A 27,623-nucleotide genomic window follows, 5' to 3' on the forward strand; every position below is an offset into this window, starting at 1 on the left:
GAAAGGGGACAAAGTTAATTTACACTGTGATATTTAGCGGGCAGATACCAAATCGAAGGAAATTGGTTATATAGGAAATCGGGTTTAAGTTCGAAGATTTGTGCTACTCGTAATTGAAAAGGTGTCAGTCACGCCCTTTGTGGACGAACAATCAGCGACGAAACCTGGAATTTGGGATCAGTTGAAATCCTTACAAACTTGAGAGCAGCGTCCGGGATATGCCTGCATAAAACATGGGTGGAATAGGAAAACTTGTGACATTGCTGCTGTTAGCATCGCCTATAGCCTTGACAGTGGGACAATTGGTATGTAACATTTCAAATGAACAGTAGATCATCTGCATTGTTATGATATATTAAATACAGTGTTTTGCTAATCACTTTATACATAAGCTATGTTTATAGAAAGAAACTTGAACGCGTGTGCTTTGTGCGTTACTTAATAAGCAATTAAAATCTCTCTGAAAATCTGTTATTTGCTTAAGTTCTTTAAGTATTCTGCACGATTAACAGCCAATTCAGATATACTGTTTATAAACAAGCGAATATGTATTTTCTCACGAAATACAACTAAATCATAACGAAATGAATCTAAACGAATCTTAATAAGCTACCCGGTGTATTCAATAATGTGAGGTAATTTTATTTTAACGTCAATGGGCGATTTATATAAGACTACATTCACTTGAGTAACCTGCTGACCTTGAATAGCGCGGGTTTTTTTAAGAAAAAAGCTCAACTCCGATGTTTGATAAGGTATTTTGTCTAGCCAGTACAATACATGTCCAAGTTAAGCCCCATACAAGGTTTAAAGCTACAAGTTCGCGATTGCATTTTTGTTTTAATGTTTTGTACCATTCCATGGTATGGTTTCCAAACACTCGACATTTTACCTCATTCACAGCTCTGATGATACATGTATTTGTCAATTGTATGTTCTATCAAGTATTAAACTTAAAGGCGACTGTTTGAACATACAATATTTTGTATCGCTTTTGAACAAAACATTATCAAAGAAAATATACGCCGATCATACTTAGTTTATGATGAACACGGTACTTGATTGTCATTATTTACTACCGGTAATTATTAAGTTAAGAAGTTCGCCATATTTTATCGCAATTCGTGTGAATCGAAGCGAAATAATAATGGATCGGCCTTATTACACTTTTATGGAGAAATGAAATAGTGTCTATCGGTTTTGATAGTGTTTATCTGAATCGATAGTGTATGTCGGTTTTGAATTCTTAAATATAGAACAGAACATAACAGAATAGTTCACTTTTCACTTAAGCATGTGAAGCTCATCGTCGTAACCATACATTATAAATAACAGCATGCGTTGAGAACACACAATACACACATCATTTAAAAATACAGTTAATCTAAATAAACACGAAATAAACATATTTCGTGAACACATTTCGTGAAAATGTCACATGGATGGGTTTAATACATAGTCATCAGACAGTATTATTATATACGTATAGTTTTACAATTGTAGCAATAATTACATAATTCTGACCTTATTTTTTGCAAAAAAATGTATTATTATTTTACACTACATATATATGGCATTTTCTCTTATTTTATAGCATTTTAAACTAAACATGGCTAGCTTTTTAAATACAGTTTTGTTTGAACTACTAGTATTAAGTAGTTTAATAAACTTGAACATATTTGGCCGGATTGTATAATATTTTGGAACTAATGCATTCCAAACATCATTATAATGCGGACATTAAAGAACAAAGTGAAATTCATCATCGATGCCATTTAGGTTACATAATATACATGTGCGTTGGTCTCTTTCAAGGACAATATAAGGAATTATCCTACTAGTTAACAACTTATCGTTCTCAGTATCGTGAACAAAAATGTAAACGATTAAGGAAATACATGTTCTGTGATAAACCATGGCGATTATTAAATAAAGGCTGAAAACAACGGACGAGTAAACAAATTTATGTATTAAGATGGACATAAAATGTTCATTTATCCAGCTGATTCATTTATTGTATAATTATCTACGCACATGTGATGGAATTTCTTTAAATAGAATAGGTGTTCTAGTATAGGTATTGCATTGTCACCTTATTGATAACAAACATCGCTTAGTATTGGTGAATACTTCTGGTATGACATTCCGTTTATCGCCTTTGATGTTCTAGGCTAGTATGTCAATCGTCCAAAATACCGTGTCAGCTCTCTTTTGTGGCTGATAAAATCAAAAGACAACGAATGATGCATTGTGATGATATAATTACTCAAGCGAGTAATTTGAAACAATGTCTATTGTGGTTTGAACAAGTGTTATTTACACAAGTAAACGAAGTGTCATTATGTAGTTTGTCACTTTGTATTATTAGGCATATGGATGGTGGGTAAAAATAATTACTTTTCTTGCTAACATAGTATTTTGCTGCATACAGTCAATCGATGTACGAATGTCCTCTATTTGTCGTCAACATCTATCAACGAGAGCGCCGATGGCGTTAAAAGCATAGGTGCAAGATACAGGGAAGTTGCTGCTTAAGTAAATAGACGCTACCCTATTCGTCTGCGTAAAGAATTTGTCGTAAAAATTGTGGTAAGCGTTAGATGCAGACGTGCACATCAGATTTAGTTCTGAAGGTCACAATATACCAAAAGATTTCCTTAACAAATTCAATGTAAAACCGACAACTTCAACGAAAAATAAAGTCAAACTTGTGCGCGTAGACACCCCCATACCCATACCTTTTCTTAAAGAGCAGGCCAAGCCGAATGGATTTAAACAAAGACCTATAGGTCTTTGATTTAAACAATAAAAAAGATAGGTTTCCCGCCATCTGTCAAAATCTCATGTAGTCTCCAACCTATAAGCAAAACACTGAAATTGTAGTATACAACAATGTTTTCCCTACCACATGCACACAGAAATATTCAAAAATAAAGTCATGGGAAGTGCCCATACAGAGAATTGTGTCTTCAAATAAATGACGTTCCATTCTTTATAGGGTATAGCATTGAACACCAAAATGATTTAGTATATTGTAACCTGAATACAGATTTCTGAATGCAGATTTTTATAGAAACTCCTCACAGCAGTTACTTCCCTTGCTTCGCCCGGTCAGTAACTTCTAATATAAGGGAGACCACTGCGTAGGAAATTGAGATTTATAGTGCAGACAGAATTGTTTTACGAGCGAAATTTGTTTTAGGTCATAAGAAGATTTTTTGACATAAAACGGTCTAAGAAAAATTCACTAAAAACGGTGTCAGCAATATTCTTGGAAGAAAACGGTAGAAAAATGTTTCCAAATAAAAAAAATTAGAATTACCATATACTATATTAAATAGAAATTTCGTCTGATTTTTTATCAGGTAAGGCTTCATTATGGTCAACCGTATCATGTGCATTTTCGAAATGTAGTATATACTAAAAACTCAACATTCTAAAGTTCTAAATAAAAAATACTGCAACATGAAAAATAATCGCAAACTGGATTAATCGTGCTTCTGTACAGTACTAATCAAACTGTATCGATCGTGCTTCTGTACAGTACTAATCAAACTGTATCAATCGTGCTTCTGTACAGTACTAATCAAACTGTATTAATCGTGCTTCTGTACAGTACTAATCCAAAGGTTAACTTCTGAGTTTTTTTAAACTGGAGTTTTCCCAGCATTAACGGCGCGTCACGAGAAGCTCGTCAAGTCTCAAATCGCATGGAATTCCGATGGGAAAGTTGCATATTCGCCCGAAAACGATGCAAGTAAAAGAAGGCAAAATGTACGTGTATATCGTGAAATACGAGAAGTCGCCTATAGGCTCAAAGCCGCTGAGGTGAAGTATATCGATGAACTGCCTGAACCCGAGCAGAAAGGATTCTGGAACGAAGTTGGCGTTGACACTAAGCGCACAAGCAGTAACAGCGCTGAGGAATTTGACTTCCAAACCTAATTAACATTCTGATTTGAAGACATCTTCTGCAAGAATATAGCACCGCAAGAGATCAATACATATCAGGTCCCAGCGAGCTATTCAACCCCACACAGCCCGTTATTCTTCGTCAACTACGTGCATTACTGAAGTTGTTGCCTCAAACAAGAGGGGCTTGTACTTTTTAACCAACTAAACAATAATTTTCAAAGCATTCAAATTATCACAAGTGGCACTAAATGACAGCAAATAGTTGTTTTCGAAATGATACGAAGCAAACACTGCGAAACGTATCGGTTTCTGTACGAAGATAATTTCATCTGCTTAATTTCTTTATCATGAACTTCATCAATTGCACATGCCGTTGTAACAAACTATAGCAAATTTGACGGTTGAGTGACTCTTTGTATTCATCTGTCAGTCCGTGTTTCCTGTATCCGTTCGTAAAAAGACATGTATATGATATGTCACGGAATTAACGCAAATATGATGAAATCTGGAAAACTGAAACTGTCCGAAAATTTAGAGTAATTACAATCTGGGGAAATGTCCGAAAAATAAGTCACAAATATAATTGCTTTAGCTTAAGAGGATTCCGGACACTTAGAGTGTCCGAAAACGTAGAGAATAACGTGTATTCGTATTTTTCCCATAAAGTGTCGTCCCTGATCAACCTGTGCAGTCCGCACAGGCTGATAAGGGACGACACTTTCCGCCTAAATTGGATTTTTGCTAAAAAGAGACTTTATTTAAACGAAAAATGTCCTAAAAGCGGAAAATGTCGTCCCTGATTAGCCTCTGTGGACTGCACAGGCTAATCTGGGACGACACTTAACGCACATGCATTATGCCCAGTTTTCTCAGAAAGAGACTGATATTCACCCAGGTACCAGACAAGTAAGTATATATGCCGCGCTCTATTACTAGACTGTCTTTGTAGCACTTGAATAAACTACGGCTGGCGATGGTCTTTTTATTGTATATTATAAAATGTACCGTTCATTCTGGAATCGTGGTACTTGGTATGATGCTAGAATAAGGTACCGCGAATATTTCGGACGCCAGACCCCTAACGACAGATTAAGTAGTACCCCCAAAAACAACAAGATCGCCACCATGTATAGTAATGTATAAACTTGCACTTATTTATACACCACGCCGGGTATGCGAATACTTCGTTGACGGATGGCACTTCATTAACAGAGAACAACAAAAGCCACGCGCGAGAGGTGAGTTCTTCAGCTTTTTTGTATTTATGTTCTGTTTATTTGGTTTTTAGACACAGAACATTGTTTGGGTGATTAATGGTATAGCACTTCGTATTGCGAAGAAAGAAATTCGCGGAAAAACGGTGAATTATTTAAAAAAAAACGATAAAATTCCATCGATAATCAGCATGAATTGAATGATCAGTACATATTTTAACAAAATAAACATACTTGGAAATAAATCAAGAACGTGCTTACTATTCGAAATAGAAGATCAATATATCCAGTAATGTTACAACATGTTACATTTTAGTTTACTAATGTATTTGAGAAAATTCAAATGTTTTAAGAGTCGCATGCACATTTTTCATCTGCACTTCGTTTACCGATCATCTAAAAAACAATGGCACTTCGTTTCCCGACATCTAGACACTTTTTTACAGATATAACACACTCGTTTTTTGTGACTCAAAAATGCAGAATTCGCTGTGGAATACTGGTAAAGTAAGCAGGCAATAAATAAAAATGTATGTACTTAGTACGCAAATAAAAAACGAATTACCGAAGCGTGTTCTTATCCCTTTGAAATATGATTATGATTTGGTATAAATGTGAAAGATAAATGTTAAACAAATTGGATATGTCTAATGAGTAAAATCTATATGATCATATATTTTTAATTACGTTCTAAACGGTTGATCTAAAGCATTTATCTTTATGTCCAAATGAAGGTACTAAGGCTATTTACTTATATATTAGATAGCATGTCATGAATAATCACTCTACTTAAACTGCCTCTCAGAGATTAATATCAGCAGCGATGCAGGTCCGAAATTCTATTGGAACTTTTTGGCTCAATGCCAGTAAACGAAAATAGCAATAAAAGAACGGGCGGGGTCGATTTAATCACACGACAGTGGTGTAAAAAGTTATGCATATCCGTCTTTGTTTTTAATATAAACACAACACATGCTGCATATGAAGTTGCATATAAGTGACACAATTATTTATTACAGGATGAGTGAATCGGAGCTTATGAATGTCGCCGACGGTTCGTTGTTGGACATTAGTTTAGAAGAAGAATTGTGTACAAGCGAACGGTTCTCGTGTGGAATTTGTGAGACCAGTTATGCTAGGAAAGCCTACTTGAAGCGTCATTTGAAGACACATGACTTAGTTTTGACCCCGCATGGCCCATGTTTGAACTTTGCCTATACATCATCAAGATACAACTTCTGACCAAGTTTGGTGAATATCTGATGAATACTACTTAAATTAGAGAGCGGACACCATGCTAAATGTTAAAAAACGCACCAAGTGACCCCGTGACCTAGTTTTTGGCCCGGCATGGCCCATGTTCAAACTTGGCCTAGACATCATCTTAATACAACTTCTGACCATGTTTGGCAAATATTGGATGAACACTACTTGAATTAGAGAGCGGACACCATGCTGAATGTTTAAAACGCACTAAGTGACCCCGTGACCTAGTTTTTGACCCGTCATGACCAATATTCAAACTTGACATAGACATCATCTAGATACCACTTCTGACCAAGTTTGGTGAAGATCGGATGAAAACCGAGAGAGCGGACACTTAATACGGACCGACCGACCGACAGACAGACAAGTTCTATCCTATATAGCTCCCTAAACTTCGTTTGTGGGGGTATACTAAGTACTGACTCCATAATATGACATTTACACATTTTATGTACGCATTCCTTTTTTTCCAGAATCAGTTGTTTTTACGATTTAATATTACCCGTGTTTCTTTAAACTCAACCAATACAGTGATTTAGGGTCAGGTGAATCGCACTTCGAGCAAACGTTAGCGTTGCGTAAAGGGAAGTGCTCCCTATAAGCAGGACTCAAAATTAAGGGCGTTTTACCATTCTCTTTTTAAAATTATTGCTACGCATAAGTATCGTCTTGATGATTCGATTAAAATAAGCACAGCCGACATAGGATTTTATGAAGAACAAAGGTGTATTTGCCTCATAAAGACCCATTCACTACCGTTATCTAGAGCCCTGCTATAAGTAAAATTAAACACGATTGTGTTGATCCGCATTATCCGTTGTATTTTCATTTCTCTGAATCTCAAGTTACCAATAAAAAACAAGTTCATTATGTACACATTAATTTAATAATAATTATTATCTTATTTGAAAATTGCAATTATAATAAACATAGTATAAATTAATAGTAATGTGATTTTTGAAAAATATATCTTCAAAATGTTTCGTATGAATAGCCATAATATAAATAAATGCATTTAAGGTAGAAGATAAAACTCAGTTATTAGAGTGCCCGCTTTGTTGAAAGTCTCCGTAATCTGAAGTGCCCTTTATCGGTAAACAAAGTGCCTGCAACTTTATGTATGCCACCTATTACAACATGCACTATCTTTGTTTATATTTCATTGAATACTATCAAAATTTCAGTATTTGAAGCACAGTGATTACTCTACATGCTGGAATAGAAAACAATTTCTTGCAATAATTCTAAGTAGTTTTATTTTGTTAAAATGTTTACTGTTCATCCAGTTTATGCTGTTTTCAGATCGAATTTTCTATTTTTTGGGCAAAACTGTACCATTCTTCCGTGAAATTGTGTATTCCCAATACAAAATGATACACCATTTATCAACTCGACCATGTGTCTTGTCTTAAAAACTAATCTTTAGGATATAACTTTAAATAAAACAGAGGAATTTACCTCTCGCGCGTAACGTTTGTTGTTCTCTGTTAGTGAAGTGCCATCCGTCAACGAAGTATTCGCATACCCGGCGTGGTGTTAAGATAATGTTTATATTTGATTGGCAAATACATCAACAAACACCATAATACATTTACGATAAACAATTAAAAATACAGCTTTATTACTTACAGAAATGAATGTAAAGTGAACTGCTTAATATAAAGAACTTTTGATTTTTACCACAGAGAAGAGGGCTTTAAAGCCATCCGTTGTGAAACTAAAATAAAAATGCATACTATTTTGTTATATCAAAATTATGCAATAGAAACATTCACATAGTTGTATGTATAATTCACTAAGATTAAAATCAAAACCATAGAAGAAATCGAGACTATACTAGAAACAGGGAGTCTCTGTGGGATACTTAATTCATTTAAGAAAGCACAGTTGGTTGCCAATATAATGAAATAAAAAATTAATCACAAATTAAAACATCATACGTTTTGCTTTCAATACTAAACCTAACATTCTATTTATCATCACATTGCTATACTGAATTAAGTATACATTGCAAAAATACGTTTCATTTATTGATTTTCTTGCTTAACCTTAAAATTTTGCAAAAAGATCACATTTTAATAATGTACTTCTTACAAAACGCATTTTTGGATTTCGCAAATTGTTATAATAAAATGATATCGATAATTTCATTTACAGTTTGAAAAATAACGGCGTCCATTTTAGATCTCTGGGGGACAACTTGGTAAATGTCGCGTGAGGTCTTGCTGGATCTACCATGTACCATCATATAAAGCATGTTCTGTGAAATGCCCCACACAAACAAGACCCTCACGTAGCAGTGCCTATGGGTCTGAAAATAGGCGACCTTAAACTGGCAGCCCGGCAAAGGCTCTGAATGAGACGCTTACCATATGATACAATTACGTTTACAGCCGGCGTTCCGCGTATAATGCACCAAAGTATTAATACATGATCATGATAAGAAACCCGCAAGGATCAAAAACACTCCGGAATTAGTGCATGACACAAACACAATAGATAGTGCTCAACAATTCATACACTTGGCTATCATTCAGTATAAATGCAGTAAATTTCAGGGGCGTAGCTGGGCTGATTTTCAGTGTTTCTACTCTTGCAATATGGTCAATTGGTCAGGGTTTTTCTCGTGTCTCTTCAGAGTGGAAGACACGTTGCTCCAATCCAGGTACGGCTGCCTGATCAAATGTGGGTATTTAGTATCACCAGCAAATAGGTAACAAGGAGCACAGAACACTCCATTGGTCTTCTCAGAGTACCGCAGTCAGAAATAGTTCTTGAAATATTTAGGTTGAAGCGATCTGGAACCTCTGTAATGAAAATAATTATTGGCAACAAAATTAGATCAGTAACGTGTTACGCTATCTAAGGTGAGAGGTGTAGCTAGCATAAAAAATATCGGCGCGTGACCCATTTCAAATTAGTGCCCATAAAATATAGTAACGCGTTTCTGATGGTTTAAACCTTTGCCGGAACATAGTAATTAATTATATTAGAAACTGGCATACTTCAGTATTTTACAAAATTATGATAATTTGGAAAATATTTTAAATTTCATGAATTTGCATGCACAGAGGACACTAAGGTTTAACCTACCTAACAGGGAACTTAAACAAATTAATAAACATTGCTCCAGTCAGCAGTCAACAATTGTATTTTATCTTAGGCTGCCAACTATGGGACTGATAAGTAGCAGCGAAATAAGCCAGTCGGAAATAGCGCACAACTATTGTCTCAAACTGGCACAGGGGCATCCTTAAAGCTGTCTTGAAACGCTCGGACACGGGCATACGCCTCCTAGGCGTAAAGTTAATTAAGGCGATTTTCGACAAGCCGATGTTGCTGTTTCTGTGTTCACTATGCCAGGTACACCACGGTACATTCGTACCAACCTTCCTGTTAACAGAACGAGCTCTCAGACTCGGCAAGCTGTGGATACCTTCCTTATGTAGCTCGCATTCTTTAAAAATATAGTCTGTCGTCCTTCTATGAAACATTCAAGTCGATTCCATGACATGAAGAGGCACAGAAGCCCATAAGTAACGCTCTATTGTGAGGACTACCGTAATTTTGGGTTCCTTCATAAAACTCAGAAAACTGCTTACATTTGCCGGACTGCATTTCACTAATGTGCCAAAATAGTGTTTGTCTTGTCCCTCCGGACATACCATCAACACGCCTGCACCATGTCCTAGTGAATCATATACATGTAGTCTTAAGATGAACGGACTATAGGACCTACGAACATCGCCAATCCTTTCTACACGAACTGTGGGAGATATACATAGGCAGAGATTTATTTCATGAATGATGAATTCATTTGCTGTAGGAATCGGGTACTCAAATGTGTCTGGTAATTTGAAACCAAACCATCTATTATGGTGTGTCTGCCATTATAGCGTTCTAAGGCTTTATTAAAATGTGTACGTGAAGTTCAAATTACCATGGTCAAAGATTTCGTTGTTTTTTTTTTTGTTGATACCGTACAAAGAATTTGAAAATGGAAAGCATTAATTTTATCAACAAAAGTACTTCACAACCGTATAGGATGAAAAGAGTTAATGTGTAGTTAGTTTAATAAATTTGAAATAAAAGAAACGTAGTATAATACAAACGTTTTACTCATATGCGTAAATAACACTAGATGACAAGAAGTGTCGCGTATAAATAAGTTTTTTACTCCACAACTTTTCTGTAGATACAAACAACGATCTTTCTCATTCTGTGTTAAGTCGTCTGACGGCCTTTCATTATCCTTCTAAATGTTTAAATTGACCAAGTTGACTACGGCACCAATGCTCTCAATGATAATGACTGCACATATTGCCATTAAGACTTCGCTTTATGACTTGCACAGTTACATGTTTGAAAGGTGCGAAATGTTTTATTATTTATTTAACAAACCAGCATCCATCAGCATGGACACAAAATTTTAAACGCCACAAACCTTTAGAAATGTCAGTATTCTACGCGTATTTTATGTATCAAGTTTCATCACCATTAAAAAGGCGTTTTCAATTTCTTTCCGCACGGTTGCCATGAAGAGACCAGCAGTGGTAACACGAGGTTTTTTCAAGACCCCCTGTCATTAAGAAAAATTGGGGTTCAAAAAAGTCAAGTACAGTGGAAAACAGTATGTTAAATAAGATTTTTGGAAAATACATGCATAATATAGCTGAGGTGCTTATGATCCCACAATTAAGTATTTCTTGATATATTTTATTGAAGATTGATATTTGTGCACAGACAATCAATTATTTAGCCTCGCTCTTGGTGTGGTCTAATATTAGTCTGTGCAGTTCGCGCTGGCTTATCATCGACGCAACTTTCCATTTTTTCGTCATAAGGATTTTAAACGAAAAATCCAGTTTAGGGGGAAAGTGTCACCCTGGTTAGCCTGTTTCGACTGCACAGGCTAATCTGGAACGAAACCCCATGCACATGAATTCGTCTCAATTTGCTCAGAGTGCGACTCATTTGTTTTCTGTATCAAAGCAAACATGTGTCTTAGTGAATGTGTGATTATATAAAATGTTCTGTTAATTTGCGTTTGTTAGTCGCATTTTTCAACTGAAACGAATGTAAGCAATGTTTTCTTTTAATAACCTACGTCATGTAAACGTGATACAATTTCCTTTCAAAGAAAGCAATTAACGACCGTAAAATGTGAAATTTGGATTTTAAGGGCAGTCAGGCGTGGAAATAACATGTATTCATGCAGTACGTTATCGTTAAACAGTTGGAATTCTTTTCACCTGAAATGTTTCGTTTCAGAAAGATTGAAGCTTCAGCACAGTAATAATCAAACAGTTTTATTTTCGTCCCTACCTGATTGAATTCATGACGCGTTTGGGGTGTGGATAATTGGAAATAAAGTTGCAGATCGTTCGCCTTAAGTGACAAATAAAATATAGTTCTCCAGCTGAGTTGCGACTATTTTGTAACTGGGGCGTATTTAATAATATCATGGTTATACTTGTGTAAACGTTCATGTTCAGCGAAGAAAACTTAGTACACGTGCATGTTTAATACATTCAAATTGATTGAACATTTAACAGAAACTGTTGTTCAGCTTATAAGCTTTAAGAATTACACATTTTCAACATAAAATTATTCTTCTAGTTTTTCACTTGTTTGGAATATATTTTGGTTTGGTGTAAAACTGTCTGCTATTCAATAGCAGTTAACAGTTTCGGATGTTGTTAGATTTTCGATTGTTTTTATTTCTTCTTTAATGAAATGTCCACCACTGCCCCTTACCGTATAATCATTCTTTAAGTTGTAAGCATGGATAAAAAAAAACACTAATGCACTGTAAAAATCTCAATTCCTGTTACATTATACTGAGATTGTTTTTTGTTTCAAGTGGCTGGTTTTATTGTGGACTGGTTTGACAATTTGAAAAACTTCATAAAATCTGACAGCAAATATATTTGCAGCGATCGGGCATTGTGGGATGAATTCATCATGCCGTTTCGATCGTACATTTGAATTTATCATACTAGTTACGATTTCGCTGTTACTGCACCCTTTACTTGTTGCAACCGAAATCATTTTATCACTCGATATTTTTAATCATACAACGCGATTGCATGACGTTTTAATGCATCATAAATAACACAAGCTGTTTAGTTTTTTTATGGTTAAAATAACGAGATGAGCCGCAGTGGAGACAGCCACTACCTTATGTCCCACAGTGGTACGGCACGAGTCGTACATGTACGCCTTAGGATATTTTCCAGATTCCGCGGACATAATGCCCAGCTGGCGAACTCGGGTCTACTCAAAATCGCTTGGTCGAATTAGTTTCTAATTCTGGACAACAAACATTTCTCAAGATATACACGCGCAATTTAACTGGTCAAATATATAACTTTTTTGATAGCAACGCACTCTCTACCAATATATCAATAGAGCACCAATACTACATGCATACATGTTTAATACACAATATTCATGGAACGTTAGTCGGTATTCTGTCAACTGTGGAAACTTACTCTTCATTTGTGACATCGATAACTTCTACTTAGCCCCCGAGGCTCCGTACCTGTAACTCAATCGCATAATAATTCACGTAAAGCTGCGAATGTTGAATTATTCAAAGAACCTTATACCCCATAATCGACGGTGATTCACTCTTTATTACTCCAATCTTGTGTTAAACTGTACCACAAAATGTGTGCTGTATCAACCTATACATGTATGTATTTATTAGTAACGTACATTGATCAAAGCTACACACATTAATTCGTCCAAATGAAATCAAATCATAAACCGACAGATTTACAATAAAAACTAATTAGGGAAAAAATATTCTAATTTATTTATTTTAGTTTAGTGCGAACTAAATAAATATGTACCCTGCTAAGCGAACCATTTGTTACGGTTATCGGATGAGATTAAATGATTTAACAAAACGTTGGATCAATAACGTAATTGATTGCATTAATATGGTAAGAGTATTTAAAGATGGAATCTATCAGCAGGAATGTGCTTAGAAAAGAATGTACACTTTCCGCCAACAAACGTCATATATAACAATATGATTTTTGCGGTATCATTTATTAAGTCTAGCATGTATGTTAAGACTGAAATCAAGCGATGCATTACTTGTACATGTATGCACTAATAACTGATTCATATCTTAAATACCATCCGAATATTTAAATGCAATATCCTAACAAGGTGTCGGATAACACGTTTGCAATATATCAAAAATCGTCTTGCCCGAAGCTAAGTGTGGACGCTTGACACGGGTGGTGTGTTGTCCTTTGCTATTTTCAGTCTTAATGTTAGATATGTCACTGATTAACAACATCGTAAGATAACAAGGCTATGCAAATGTTTCACAATTACCCCCATCTCGTTTGCGCGCCGATAACAAGCCGGTCGACTAAGAGAGCTATAAAATTAAAATGTCCGTTAACGGCTTTTAAAGCCCTTATAATGTCATATATATACGCATAGTTTTACAGAGTGGTTTAACAATCGTCAAAACAGTGTTTTTTTCACAAATAGGGGAATGGTAGCGGGGCCCGTCCAAAGGGGAAAAACACGTCGTTTTTTAGAAAAACGGGAAAATAATCACTCTTTTATATGTTATGATATTTATTATATGAATACACATGTTTGTATGAATGTAATATTCACAGCTGAATTTCTCTGTACTTTTTCTTAAATATATATCAATGAATTTTCAACAGTAGTTTCAGACATTTCAGCCTTCATGCACAGTCTCAGTATTCCTTGCCATATTGAGTCTAATCGGGATTTTTTAATCGATAAAATGGCAAATTTGAGCATTTTTTCAATAGAATGGACCAAAGTGGAATGTTTTTATCAACAAATATTGACACAATATAGATACATCAGGCCTTTTCGTGACCATTTTGGGAAAAAAGGCAATTTATATGAAAAGTCCAGTTTTGGGAAAAAATAATTTAATATAACTCTTTATAATAATTCAAAAACATAATAATTTGTTATATACTTTGTTAGTTGCTTATGAAAATTAATTTGAGATATTTTAATCATTAGAGAGTTCTTTCTAAAAAAAAATAAAAAATAATAACTTCTGGAGGGGATTTTTTCTACAAAATAGGGGGAAAATATATACTCTTTTTTAAGGAATGGGGCCGAATATCGACCCCGAAATTGCCATAAAAACACTGGTCAAAAGATCCATTTTATTATCTATTTATTTATTCGCTCGAGGCATTCATAATTATTGTGTTGAAATTTTTCTTTGCCCAGATTGTTTTGAGACGTAGCTTATTTTATCACATGCCATACCCTGTTTCCCATGTAATATAACCATTTATCACATGCTATACCCTGTTTCCCATGAAAAACAACCATTACATATTTTTTATATTACACTAGTGTAATACAACATTTATAAGCGTTTTCATTTGCTTAGTTTTCGTTAATTGAGCAATCGCATTTTGTTATTTTGCTGAAATGACGTTGCAACGTCAAATGACGTCACGAAATGTAAACAACATTCGAGATTTATAATTATGTTTGCGTAAATATCTTTTTAATTTGCTCATTAAAAAGCATGTGATTAAAAAGATCTGACACTCGTTGTCATATCATACCATATTTTATTAAACGAGTTCAGGAATTTTGTTAGTAAGCGAGCCTTTGGCGAGCTTACTAACGAATTTCCTGGGCGAGGCTCGCTTACTTACAAAATTCCTGAACTCGTTTAATAAAATATGGTATGATATGACAACTCGTGCAAGATCCTATATATATTGCCTCGGTTAAGTAACATAAAACATTTCAAAACTTATATTTAAGTAATATATCTCAAACACAAACATGAGAAGGATTGATAAATTACATGCGCATGTCACGAAAAGAATCACATAGATGAAAAAGGCTAAAGAGGCAATCACTCTCTTGGTCTGCAGTAAATCTTGTTTACAGTGTTTTAACCTTGTATTTAATTAGATAACATCATAATCATAATCATAATGCGAACTTACAGACTGATTATCACTGCCGTACGCAAGTTCATTGTTAATCATAGCCTGCTAAGCCGCATATCATTGCTGTTCTTTCGTTTGAAGACTAAATTATTGGTTATACAAATATTGCGATTTAAAGCTATTGGTGATCAATTTCCATTAAACCATTTTACATGCATGGATCATGGTGCACAATGATCGAAGCGTTAATGTGAAATTTCGATATATATACTAGTCTAAATATATCCACCTATCAACATTTTTCTACCGCAACATTTGAATGACAGTTCAGTAGTGTGTAACGTGTCGGTCATTGTTGACTCACAAATCCGATTTTAAACATAATCACGTAAAAATGAATAACGAATGTTTTTTATTTTTTCATTTGAATGATAAAAATCTTACCAAGTGTACGCCCGAACATAACTTGAAAAATGGTCTCAATGTCGATTTTGTAAAAATAATGTTTATTTTCGCATATTCTTGAAACAAGTAATTGATTGCGCATTTGCTTACACTTTCATTGTTAAATAGTGAAAAAAAATGAAAGAGTTTACACATAACAATTGAATAAATAACAAACATAATTTCAACAACTGCAGGGTCAGTGTACATGGACAATCATCAAATGGCCACCAATGCCAATGCTCTTAACGTAATGTTTCTTGTTAACAAAGAAATTAACTTTACAGTGATATGATGGACGTTGTCTTTCATATTTAAATTACATGCGAATACATCCTTTTTGATTATAAATTCACATGCGATAGTAAAATTGCCGATAACTTGATCAAAGACAAAATGTGGTCAGACAATTTCGTTACATAAATTGCCTCCTAAACCCATACCCATAATATGTCTCATATGAATGTGTATAAATATTAATAAAGCGATGTACAGATTATATCTTTTTTTCGGATGAGAAATGTTTTTATTTTGATAATTAAACACCTCTATCCGTGACCGCCGCAGACGGAACGCAGCTAACCCAAACAATTAAGGGGTGGCTACATTAACGCAGTCGTAGGTCGATTGTGAAATTTAATAGTAGTAACTTAAAAAGGTGGCCGAATCGCTTGAGTGAGACCGTCTCTTCCCAAGAGCAACGACAATAAACTTGCTAGCATGTCATGAATATAATTTTCAGTTTCGGGTGGGGTCGCGCACAGGTATTTTATAATTTTGGGTGGATTGTTGACGGTGAAATTGCGCACAATGCGACAGAGCGTCTATACGCGAACACGATATTAGAAGTTATACAAGTGAACTAATATATGTGTTTCGGTTTGTTGTAAAATGATTTAATTGCGTATGGACCTAGCTTGTCGCAAATCAAAGTGGATTTTGTATAAACATTGTTAATATGGATTTAAAATTCATAGCAGCGATCGGAGTGTTTTTATTTGGAGTAGTGCATTACGGACATTCTGAACTGGTAAAACTTATCTTTATTTAGTTCGACTTTTTAACAAATCTATAATGCTACCAGTAGTTTATTAAGAAAACGGTACTTTCTTGTTTAAAGAAATGTCGATAAATATTCATCATCAATGAATACATGTAAATGTAAGTAAGCACAATACATACCTTATATACATTCTTAATAAAGTAAAGTTTATTTTAATATGAAATAATTGACGGGATATTTTTGTAGTTTTTCGGTTACATACTGCTGTACAATTTTTCTGTATTAAATAACTTTTACTGTACTGTAACCTCTAATTCACAACACAGTTTTTCCCCTTTTATTAACTTCACTACCTTCGCAATTAATTCTGGCTACCCCCTTCCGCCTTTGCGCGAAATAAAAACTCTTCGCTGAAGTTCCGTAAGGTAATTCTGAGACAAATAATGCATAAGGTCCAGGTGAAATCATAGTTTTTGCTGCCATTTTGCTTATTAAAGGTTGTTTATTTAAGAGTTTGAATTAAATTGATTGGATTATTAATAATCAAAGACTTATCAATATACATTTGTATATTGATAAGTCTTTGACTAAAGTATCAACCCTTATTAACGCTCGATTGGTCATTGTCGACTCGGGTACTACTTAAATGTACCCCTGGTACTCTTAAGTATACTTAAATGTACCCCGTGTATGAAAAAGTTGCTAACACTCAGGGCTCGAAATTAACACTCCCACACTCGCAAAATGCGAGTGAAAAATACCGATTGCGAGTTAAGTTTTAAGCCACTAGTAATTTTTTGCGAGTAAAGAAATAGTGAAAAAAAAAAGTAATATTGCTAAATGCGTTCAACGTCCTGAACGCTAAACCATAGGTCATAGAACATCCTAATACCCGTATGTGGAAGCGCGCACCTTGTATATTAGTCTCATTTATAAGACGCGCAAAGAATTTAGAGATACTTTTTATATGGGCTAAATTCTTTGGAACGTCTCATCGTTGAAGGACCTTTTTTGTGGTGGAAACCAGAAAGTTTAAATTTTCATCAATTTGCGTAAAATTGCAAAATAACATTACCAACTCATTCAGTTTTAATTCAGAAGTTCATTTTTACATCAAATATCGTCGATTCGAAGTTAGAAAGGCATAAATTCTTCATTTAAACTTCTGCTTAAATCGCAAAACAATCACTGACCTGTAGCCATGTCATGAAACTGATTTAAATATGAACCAATCAGAAGAAGGCATTACGGTGTAACGTGTACGCGTAATTTTATTTAACATGAGCTTTTAACACCGACTTTTACGTAACTAGATCTAGAATGCTAAACTTTGTCGATTTAATAAGCATATGTTCAAAACAGATATGGTGCAGTTTCTATTCACTGTTCTAAGTTTCAGGAAGTGGTTATGCATGTCTTTTTCGCACCTCTGTCTGTGTTGTTTTATGTACTTACATTCTACGTTACAAAGGACGGTATACTGTACGATCTGTATCAATATTATTTATGTACAGTATAAAAATAAAAGATGTAATTTATTTCAGAACTTTTTAATTGTCAATTTAAAAAAAAAACAATGCTAAATTAATCCAGAAAAGTATAACATCGGTTTACTATGTAACGCGCTGCACCACAACAGACGAACGCAAACTGTATTTTACGCTGTTTATTCTTCCACTTTAAACCAGATGCTTTACATCGAGGTCGTGTTATCGATTTATATCTACACAGCGAGCGAATCGAGAGATATTGAAAAATTGAATAGTGGTTGGATTTAAATTGCTCCGGCGTGCAAAATTCAAAGTGTCATTACATAATTTTTACGGAACATTATCGAGAAATGAATTATCTACACAGGTATGTAAATATTATTGCAATCCGTTGTTATTAAGTGTCTTATATCGGGGCTTGAATGTTGCGCACAAAATCCTTGCGCAACAATATAGACAAAGAACAAAAAAATCCCACCACATAATTGGTCTTTCACCCTTTGTACGCTCCAAATATTACCCATATAAAAGTAGCTTAATATTTAAGAGCGTCAAAAATTTGGACTACTTGTATATAGACTAGTATACTTATAGTACAGATACGAAGATGGTATTGGTACAAAGAACGTTAAACAGTCGACTAATTCACATGTGTTCATTGAACTTGAACAGACATGGCGTCGAAGCGAAAAAATAACTAGTTTCTTTTTGCCCACAGATGGAAATAAAAATACGAAAGATAAAGCAAAGTTAATTGTTGAATAAAAAAAACGAAATTAAATTATGTTTCCAGCAAAATTTGCGAGAATGTTTTTGATTTTGCGAGTTGGTATTAAAGCTGCTCACAATGTTTTGCAAGTAGAAAAAAAAGTTTAATTCGAGCCCTGATTACACGTACCTGGCCAGTTTAGACTGTACGCGAGTTTTATTCCCACCCAAAATCGATATGGTACAGAGCGCAAAAAAAATACCAATCAATATTCTCCTTGAACAAAACCTTCCTTAACATGCTTTTTTGAGTAGGAGTTTCGATAATATAAACTCATAATAAAGGCCATTTTGCAGAATATTGACATTAATACGAACAAATTTAAAATAAAAAATAGCCAACAACAACCGATTTAGCGTTTGATTTCGTGGGTACGTTTCAGTATATTTTTCGTACCCGGGGTACATTTAAGTATACTGAAGGGTACCCAGAGTACATTTTAAGTAGTACCTGAGCCCACAATGACCTATCAACACTTAGTAACAGGTCCAGTTTATGATTGACATTTCTTCATTTTTTGAAAATAATAAGATTCGTGGCCTATAGGCGAATCTGAGATATTTTTTATTTATATAGGAAGAATCCACACTTTGGGTATACTGACAAGTTAAATAAATAAGAGTAGTCACCAATGGTCAAATATATATTTGTTCAGACACTTTAGAACGAAAAGAAACATTTGTCTCAAGATAAGTGATAATGTATTGTACTTTATTTCTGAGTATAATCCCCATCTTGGTTTTGTATTTATATCATCAGACATAAACTCATACAGACCAATCTTTATCATTATAGAAATCGTCATTATAGAAAGTTCAAACCATATAACTGAGACTGAGCCATTGAAAATGATAGGTGGAAAGCCAATGGGTTGGGGTTTGAAGGTCTTTTCTGTTTGAACTTCTGTATGTGGGAAGTGGTACATAATATGTTATGCGAGATATTAATTTGAAATATTATATTCACACGGTTTAGAAAAAATAGGTATTGAATGAGGTACGTTAAATAAATGAGACATTAAATGCTAAGGGCCAAATTGTTTTGCTTTTAAATGAGTTTGTCCTCACATCAAACCTGGGACCTGTAGAAGCAATTTTAAGCTAATTCACTACAATTGCAACATGCAGGTTTCAATTTGTCTACGTAACGGTATTGTAGTTAAAACCTACGTTGGTACTGGTAAAACATATTTATGCTGAATTATTGTAGAAAAACGTTACTCTATAATTTTAAAAATTAGATTTATCATTATCAATTAATGAACCATCATATTATTATATTTTTAACATGTTTTCTGAGAAGTATTATCTAGCTTTTTTTAATAAAATGCATTCATCATTTATTAATGTATGACAAGTTTTAGAAAATTGTCTTTTTATATATAAGGACCTTTTCACAGATTTTAGCATGTATTCAAGTTTTTCATTAAATGCTTTTAATTGATAAATGTAAACATTGGAACTAAATAGCTCTGGTAAAAAGAACAAGAATAAAATTTAACACAGAAAAAAAAGTAATTCTCAACTGGCCTCGAACAACTGCTTCTTAGAGTTAAGTCTAGCATTTACACCACTCAGCCATCCGTCCTCATACAGAGAAAGGTTACTTTATATAAGCAATCCTCGAAGTGTCACAAAATATAATGATAATAACAGAACTCTTCAGATTATTCGATCATTTTGCGTTTGTAACTGTTTATAATTTTCACGTTTTTAAATCGTCATAAGATGCATATAATGGATATTTTAGAGCATGGTTAATGTTCAGTATTATTGTTTCCTCGCAATATCATAACTACAAATAGAATTTGCGAATCTGAAACATTTTTTTTTTAATCTGGTCAATTTACCTAAACGTAATAAGGTCCCTTTAAATCTAAACACATCAAGATTTCTGTTTAAAGAATAGTATGAATTATGTGATCACCTTTTGCGAGCAGTGGTGAAACAGAAATGTTCCTTCTGTATTTCAAAAACTTTAAATTAGACCTTCATGAAACTTGGTTGTAATGTCTGTGGGCATAATATCTTATCCAAGTTAAATAACCATCTAGATAGTTTCTAGCAGTTCCAAATTTTGGTCATTGAATAATAAAAAAATGGCAAAATTTACACCTCTCAAATTGTTTGAATAGTATCGTCATCAAACAAAGTAACAATTTTTGTGGGCATGATATCTGTCCTCAACTTGATTAACAGAAAGATCACGCGTTTAAATTAAAAAAAAAAATGTTGTGTAAAAATAGTTGAAACATTTTGTCTTGTCAGAGAAAAATTAGTGTCTTGTCAATGTGTATATACATGATAACTACACATTAAGTCTTTCAGTGCTGGAACCGAATTTTGAAGGCCTTTGCAAACAGTTTGGATCCAGATGAGACGCCACAAAACGTGGCATCTCATCAGGATCGAAACTGTTTGCTTTTCTGATAGTATTCTTTGAAAAAAAATCGAAGAGAATGCTAATTTTAGAAATTCAGCAGACAACATTTTAGCAGACAAAAATTTCCCAACATGCAAAGTGTTAATCTCGTTGATTACCTTAAGAAAAGTTTTAAACCTTTCAGTTGGATTGTGACACCAGCAATGGATGGTTTTACTTGGGAGGTAGTAAATGTTACAAAGTATTCGCGGGGAATAACCGAAGAGCCTATGCCAGGGCAAAAGATATATGTGTGAGGTAAACTGTCATCATGTTGTAAACTGTTATTAACGTACATGATATTTTTACACTGCTTTTGATTTCCTTATGATCATAATGCACATTGCTGATTTAAAACATTATATTTTCGCAGTGATTTTGATTTTCTATTTTCAAAGCTTCTGCATTTTTATAGCAGAAAATTATTTTTTGCCTTACAAATATTGTGCACTTAGAAGTTAAAAAAACCCGACTTACATTAAACTATGTTTCAGGTACTGTCATCAATTCCATAAGCTGTTTGAGGGCTTATCAAATAGTTACATGCATAAGAGATATATTTTGTGATAAAAGGCAACCTGATTTAACAATTGAGAAAAAGAAACATAGATTGTGTAATATAACAACTTGTATCTACCTTACAATTACAGCTATGGATCTCGACTAGCAACAATCAAAGACCAGTTTGAATCTGACAGTCTCGGTAGTAAAGTCAGTCAGCTTGTTCCAGAGAGTGAAAGGCCATTTTATATTGGTATGTGAATTCTGACATATAATTTCTTTGATTTTTTGTTTGTTTTAGAATGCTTTAGAAATGAACTACAGAAACTGATGTATATTTATCAAGCATCAAATGGATCAACATAGTTGTATTCACCACTTTTATTAGCCTTGTTCTGAGAAAACTTTGCTAAATACATTTGCCTAAAGTGTCGTCCCAGATAAGTCTGTGCAGTTTGCACAGCCTAATCAGGGAAGGCACTTTCCGCCTTAATTTGATTTTTGCTAAGAAGAGACTTCCTCTAAGGGATCTTTTCACGGTTTGGTAAATTGGCAAAATTGAAAAAAGCTGTTTCAGATTCGCAAATTTTCGTTTTAGTTATGATATTTGTGAGGAAACAGTATTACTGAACATTTACCATGGTCTGATATAGCCAGTATATGCATCTTTTGACGATTTAAAAACCTAAAAATTATAAAGGGTTGCAACGCGAAACGATTGAATAATTTGGAGAGTTCTGTTGTTGTCGTTAAATTGTGTGAAACTACGAAGATTGCTCATATAATGCATAAAATACTTCAACCAAATATGCTTGGCAGAATAGCCGAGCAGGCTAATGCGTTTTTACTTCAGGTTACTCCAGGACTCCGGGGCTCACTGGTTCGAGTCCAGCCGCGGCTACTTTTTTTTTACTTTTTAAAAATTTTATTCTTGATTTTTTACTGGAGCTTTTAAGATCCAATGTTTACATTTATCAATATAAAGCATTTAATGACGTATTTCAAAACATGCCAAAAACTGTGAAAAGGCCCCTTTAAAACCAAAAAGACCATAAAGCAAAATGTGTCTTCCATTATTAGCCTGTGCAGATTTCACATGCTAATCTAGGAAGGCACTACATTTTTAGCTCACCTGAGCACAACATGCTCATGGTGAGCTTTTGTGATCGCCTTTTGTCCGTCGTGCGTCATCCGTTGTCCGTCGTCAACATTTGCCTTGTGAACATTCCAGAGGCCACATTTATTGCCTAATCTTCACGAAACTTGGTCAGAACATTTGTCCTATTGATACCTCAGCTGAGTTCGAAACTGAGTCATGCTGGGTCAAAAACTAGGTCACTAGGTCAAAAAATAGAAAAACCTTGTGAACACTGTAGAAGTCACATTTGATGCCCAATCTTCATGTAACTTTGTCAAATTTTTTGTCTAAATGATATGTTGGTTGAGTTAAAAAATGGTTCCGGTCTCTTGAAAAACATGGCCGCCAGGGGGTGAGGCAGTATTCCTTTTATGGCTATAGAGAAACCTTGTGAACACTCTAGAAGTCACAATTTTTGCCCAATCATCATGAAACTTGGTCAAAACATTTGTTTCATTGATATCTCGGACAAGTTAGAAAATGGTCCAGATTGGTGAAAAAACATGGCTGCCAGGGGGCGGGGCATTTTTTTCTATATGTATATAGTGACAACATGTGAACACTCTTAAAGTCACATTTTTGGTCCAATCTTAATGAAATTTGGTCAGAACATGTGTTTTCTGGATATGACGGTTGAGTTCGAAAATAGTTCGGATAGGTAAAAAAGCATGGCCGCCAGGGGGGGGGGGTAATTTTCCTTATATTTATATAGGAAAAAAAGCTTGTGAACACTCTAGAAATCACATTTTTTGCCTACGGTAATCATTATAACATCAATTTTATAGATATCTCAGACGAGTTCGAAAATGGTCATGATTGGTGGAAAAACATGGCCGCCAGGGGATGGGGCAGTTTTCTCTATATTTATATAGTGAAAACATGATAAGATAAGGCCTAAAATAAAATTATGTTTTTTCAACTGACATGGCCTAAAAAATTAGGGTAGTTAGGTAGGCAAACAATTTTATTTTTAAAAATATTTTTTTTTTAGAAAATGTTGTACATGGTGCATCTTCTTCTTATTTTTTTGTGTACAACTGTATGTACAATAAATTTGATGACGTATATAATGCTATATGGCTTTATTTAAATGCTTTTATGAAATAAAAACTTGCTGTTCATTAATTTTGCATTTGTTGCTTTCCTTATTTCTGAGTTTAATGTTGACTTCTGGCAACTGCTTTAATAGTCCATTTTATGACCAATAAAAGGCATAACTAAAGTCGCAGCAAGCTTGACCCTCAGTGTCTTTAGGGATTCAGTGTTGTTATACTTTCTGTTCCTTTGGGATCATGGAGTGTATACTATATTATTTATAATTTAAAATATATTAAATAGCCCAAAAGCCTTGCTAGGGGGACGCGAGTGCTGTTGCATGTAACATTATCACCATGAACAGACCCAATGGGTGTGCTATTATATTTCTTGGATGCAGTTTATGCTTCCAAAGGACCACATTTTCAGATTATAGTATGCACTGGTGTCGTGGGGTCTATCTACCATGGCTAGGCTGTCCCCAAATTTCTTTGAGCCAACCAGTTTTTTGTTTTTCGATGCGTGAAAACTGGTTTTGAAATAATTATATATACATGTACTATCAACTTGTTTATATTTCTTTTAATGACAACAAGGGCATATCACATAACATAATGTAACATACAGTTTTCAATATAGAAATAATCAGTATGGTACTTGTCAAGGTACAAACATAAGTTATTTTATAGATGTACATTTAATAGGGGTAACGATTGTTCCAAATTTGAAATCCTGAAAATTCGGCCAGTGGTCTTGGAACCGCAGCCGCAGGAACCCAACAGGAATAAAGGGCAGATCCCCCACCCCATCCAGAGCCCTTACTAATTGTTCTTTTTTATAGTATTTCCAATTGTATTATCAGGTGATAACAATTTAAAATATTATTAACCAAACACTGTCCGTATCACCGCATGTGTATTCGTCATTCTATTTCTTCTATAAAGAACTTCGAAAATAAATAAATTATAATCGACGAAAAATAATGTATCCCAAAACGACAGTCCGAAATATTGTACGCGTTTAGCACATTAAATAAAATGTGCATATTGTTTGACTGCAGACATTGCAAAACCTAGCAAATATACAATTTGGTTGACATATTGCTTTACAATAGCATTTTTTGTGGGTAAAAAACAAGTAAATTATCACCTTTTAATTTCAAAGGATAACCGGCAGAAAGGTGTAACATCGTCCAAATAGAACTAATTATTTAATTATCATCCGTTAATTCAGATCGATAGTTGGGAAAAAGTGTTAAGTAATCAGCTTAGAAATAATTTATTTATTGTTACGCTTCTTTTAATTTGTTAATCTTTAAATACAACGTTTGCCATCGGCCGCTATATTGTTGGCAGACGACAAGATCAACAGTGTCTGCGCATGAATGACCCACTGTGTGAGCAAACTCAATGCTGATTGGCCAGCTACCACGTGCGCTTCAATAACAATAAAAAATAATATGCGGATAACGTAGAAAGTTTATTGAGCGTCGCCGAAAAATACGCAGTCAGATATTTGTTTGAATTTTGGGCTCAAAAAAAGATTAGGACCGGCGGCAAAAAAATAGGTAGGGTAGGGCCGCTGGAAACAAACAATTATTTTTTTTTGGCCTAAGATAAGATAGTTTATTAAAGTCTCCTCATCATGTACCTAGTAAAACATATATAAACATGTGAACAGTCTAGTTGTAATAGGCCATAATGTTAAAGAAATATAACCTGTACATACTTTCAAATTGTTAATTCCATTGTATAAACCTGGGACCTCTTTCATAAAATGTGGTGTACATAAAGACAGTAGTTTGCATGCAATTTAATAAACCTATTGTTTCTATGTCATAAAATAACTGTATATGTACTCATGCACTGAATAGCCTTATGTTTGATCTTTACTGATAAGCCAAGTTAACCTACTGTGTTTTGGTTTATTGATTGAACATCTGATCTTCTAAGATCAATTGGATTGGGAAAATCACTAATCTCAGCAGATAACTGTGCTATAAAACTGTTCACATTGGCAACCTTTTTATTTGGCATTTTCTAAATTAGAAAGACTCTTTTGATTGAAATAACTTTTGTAAATTGTTATTAATTTTTTTACATTTGAGTCACTGGAGTAATCCACTCTCCATAAATTGTGTTCTTTAGATTAAGTTAGACTTATTTTGTAAACTAAATTTTTGAAGCAACTTCTAGACTAACAGTAACTAACATTTATATCAGTTTTTTTGACAGATTGTGAACTTCTTTTTATATTCATTAAGGTATTTGCTGTATTTGTTCATTTTTAACGATGCATACTAGATTCTTTAGACTAAATTTTAGTGAGTTTATTTGCATTAAAGCTGTTTGGTTTCACTTATAGACTAAGTCTTTGAGTGTATTCAGGCGTATCTGACTGGACGCCTTAAGTTAATTGAATTACAACCAGTCAGTGGTGTCATCCGGACCGTAAATAAGCGTTCTTTAATTAGACTCAATAAATATTTCGGTATTACATAAGTGCTCACAAAGTTACATAACTCGTAACCGTCCCGTGACCGGTTCACTTGCGTAAGCGAACGAGACCGCACAACCTCAGTTGTTTATAGTGAAACATTGTGAATACTTTTAGTCACATTTTTAGTTCAATCTGAATGACACTTGCTGATCTTCACACATGGTGACAATCTTTATGAGCATAATATTTTTTGCTCATGGTGAACTTTTGTGATCACCTTTGTCAATTGTCTGTCTTCCGTTGTGCGTCATGAATATTTGCCTTGTTAACACTGTAGAGGCCACATTTATTGTTGGATAGAAATGAAACTTTGTCAGAAGATTTGTCCCAATAATGTCTTGGACCAGTTCAAAAATGGTTCCAGTCTGTTGAAAAACATATCCGCCATGGGGCCATTTGTTGTTCATTCTTCATGAAACTTGGTTAGAACATTTGTTCTATTGATATCTTGGGCTGCAAAGAACAGGTCATTTCTTTTTATCACAGGTGAGCGACTTTAGGCCTTTCAGGCCCTCTTGTTTGAATAAGCCCTTTGACCCACAACGTTGCTTATATTCATCAATAGGTCTCAAAAGAGAGCTAAGGGACACCTGTGTGGCCTGCAAAGAGCTCAGATGGAGTGACGGATCAGCAGCCTCGGAGTTGCAGGGTTTCTGGGGAGACAACCAGCCCAACGAGGACCTGGGTGACTGCGTGCACGTGTACAAGAATGAGGAGACCTACGTCTATGATCGACCCTACACCTTCAGCTATGGCAACTGTGACGTGCAGAGGTCATTTGTCTGCGAGAGAATGGCTGCACCTACCGGTGAGATTTGCTTATGTTTGAGATTTGAAGTACAGAGAATTTATACTGTTTACTTTCTTTTGAGTTTAGAACAGAGCAATTAAGTCTGCAGACATGTACAAAATGCAATCAATAATAAGATTGATATTGTTATCACTGTGTGTGTATCACTTTGTCTTTTCAGGTATTCCAAAAATGTTTGCATACA

At 34.5% G+C, this 27,623-nt stretch overlaps 1 protein-coding gene across 1 annotated transcript in view; it reads left to right on the top strand.

Moving 5' to 3' along the window:
* Positions 1–207: 207 nt before the first annotated feature.
* Positions 208–27,623, top strand: part of LOC127870051 (uncharacterized) — a 32,353-nt gene continuing 4,937 nt past the window's right edge. Inside the window, exons 1-4 of the mRNA XM_052412711.1 lie at positions 208–305; positions 21,601–21,713; positions 22,106–22,209; positions 27,194–27,436. Of these exons, the coding sequence (XP_052268671.1) occupies positions 234–305; positions 21,601–21,713; positions 22,106–22,209; positions 27,194–27,436 (532 nt within the window). The 5' untranslated portion in view covers positions 208–233. The remainder of the gene's footprint in view (positions 306–21,600; positions 21,714–22,105; positions 22,210–27,193; positions 27,437–27,623) is intronic.

This window comes from Dreissena polymorpha, chromosome 2 (genome assembly GCF_020536995.1).
Source record: "Dreissena polymorpha isolate Duluth1 chromosome 2, UMN_Dpol_1.0, whole genome shotgun sequence".
Taxonomy (NCBI): domain Eukaryota; kingdom Metazoa; phylum Mollusca; class Bivalvia; order Myida; family Dreissenidae; genus Dreissena; species Dreissena polymorpha.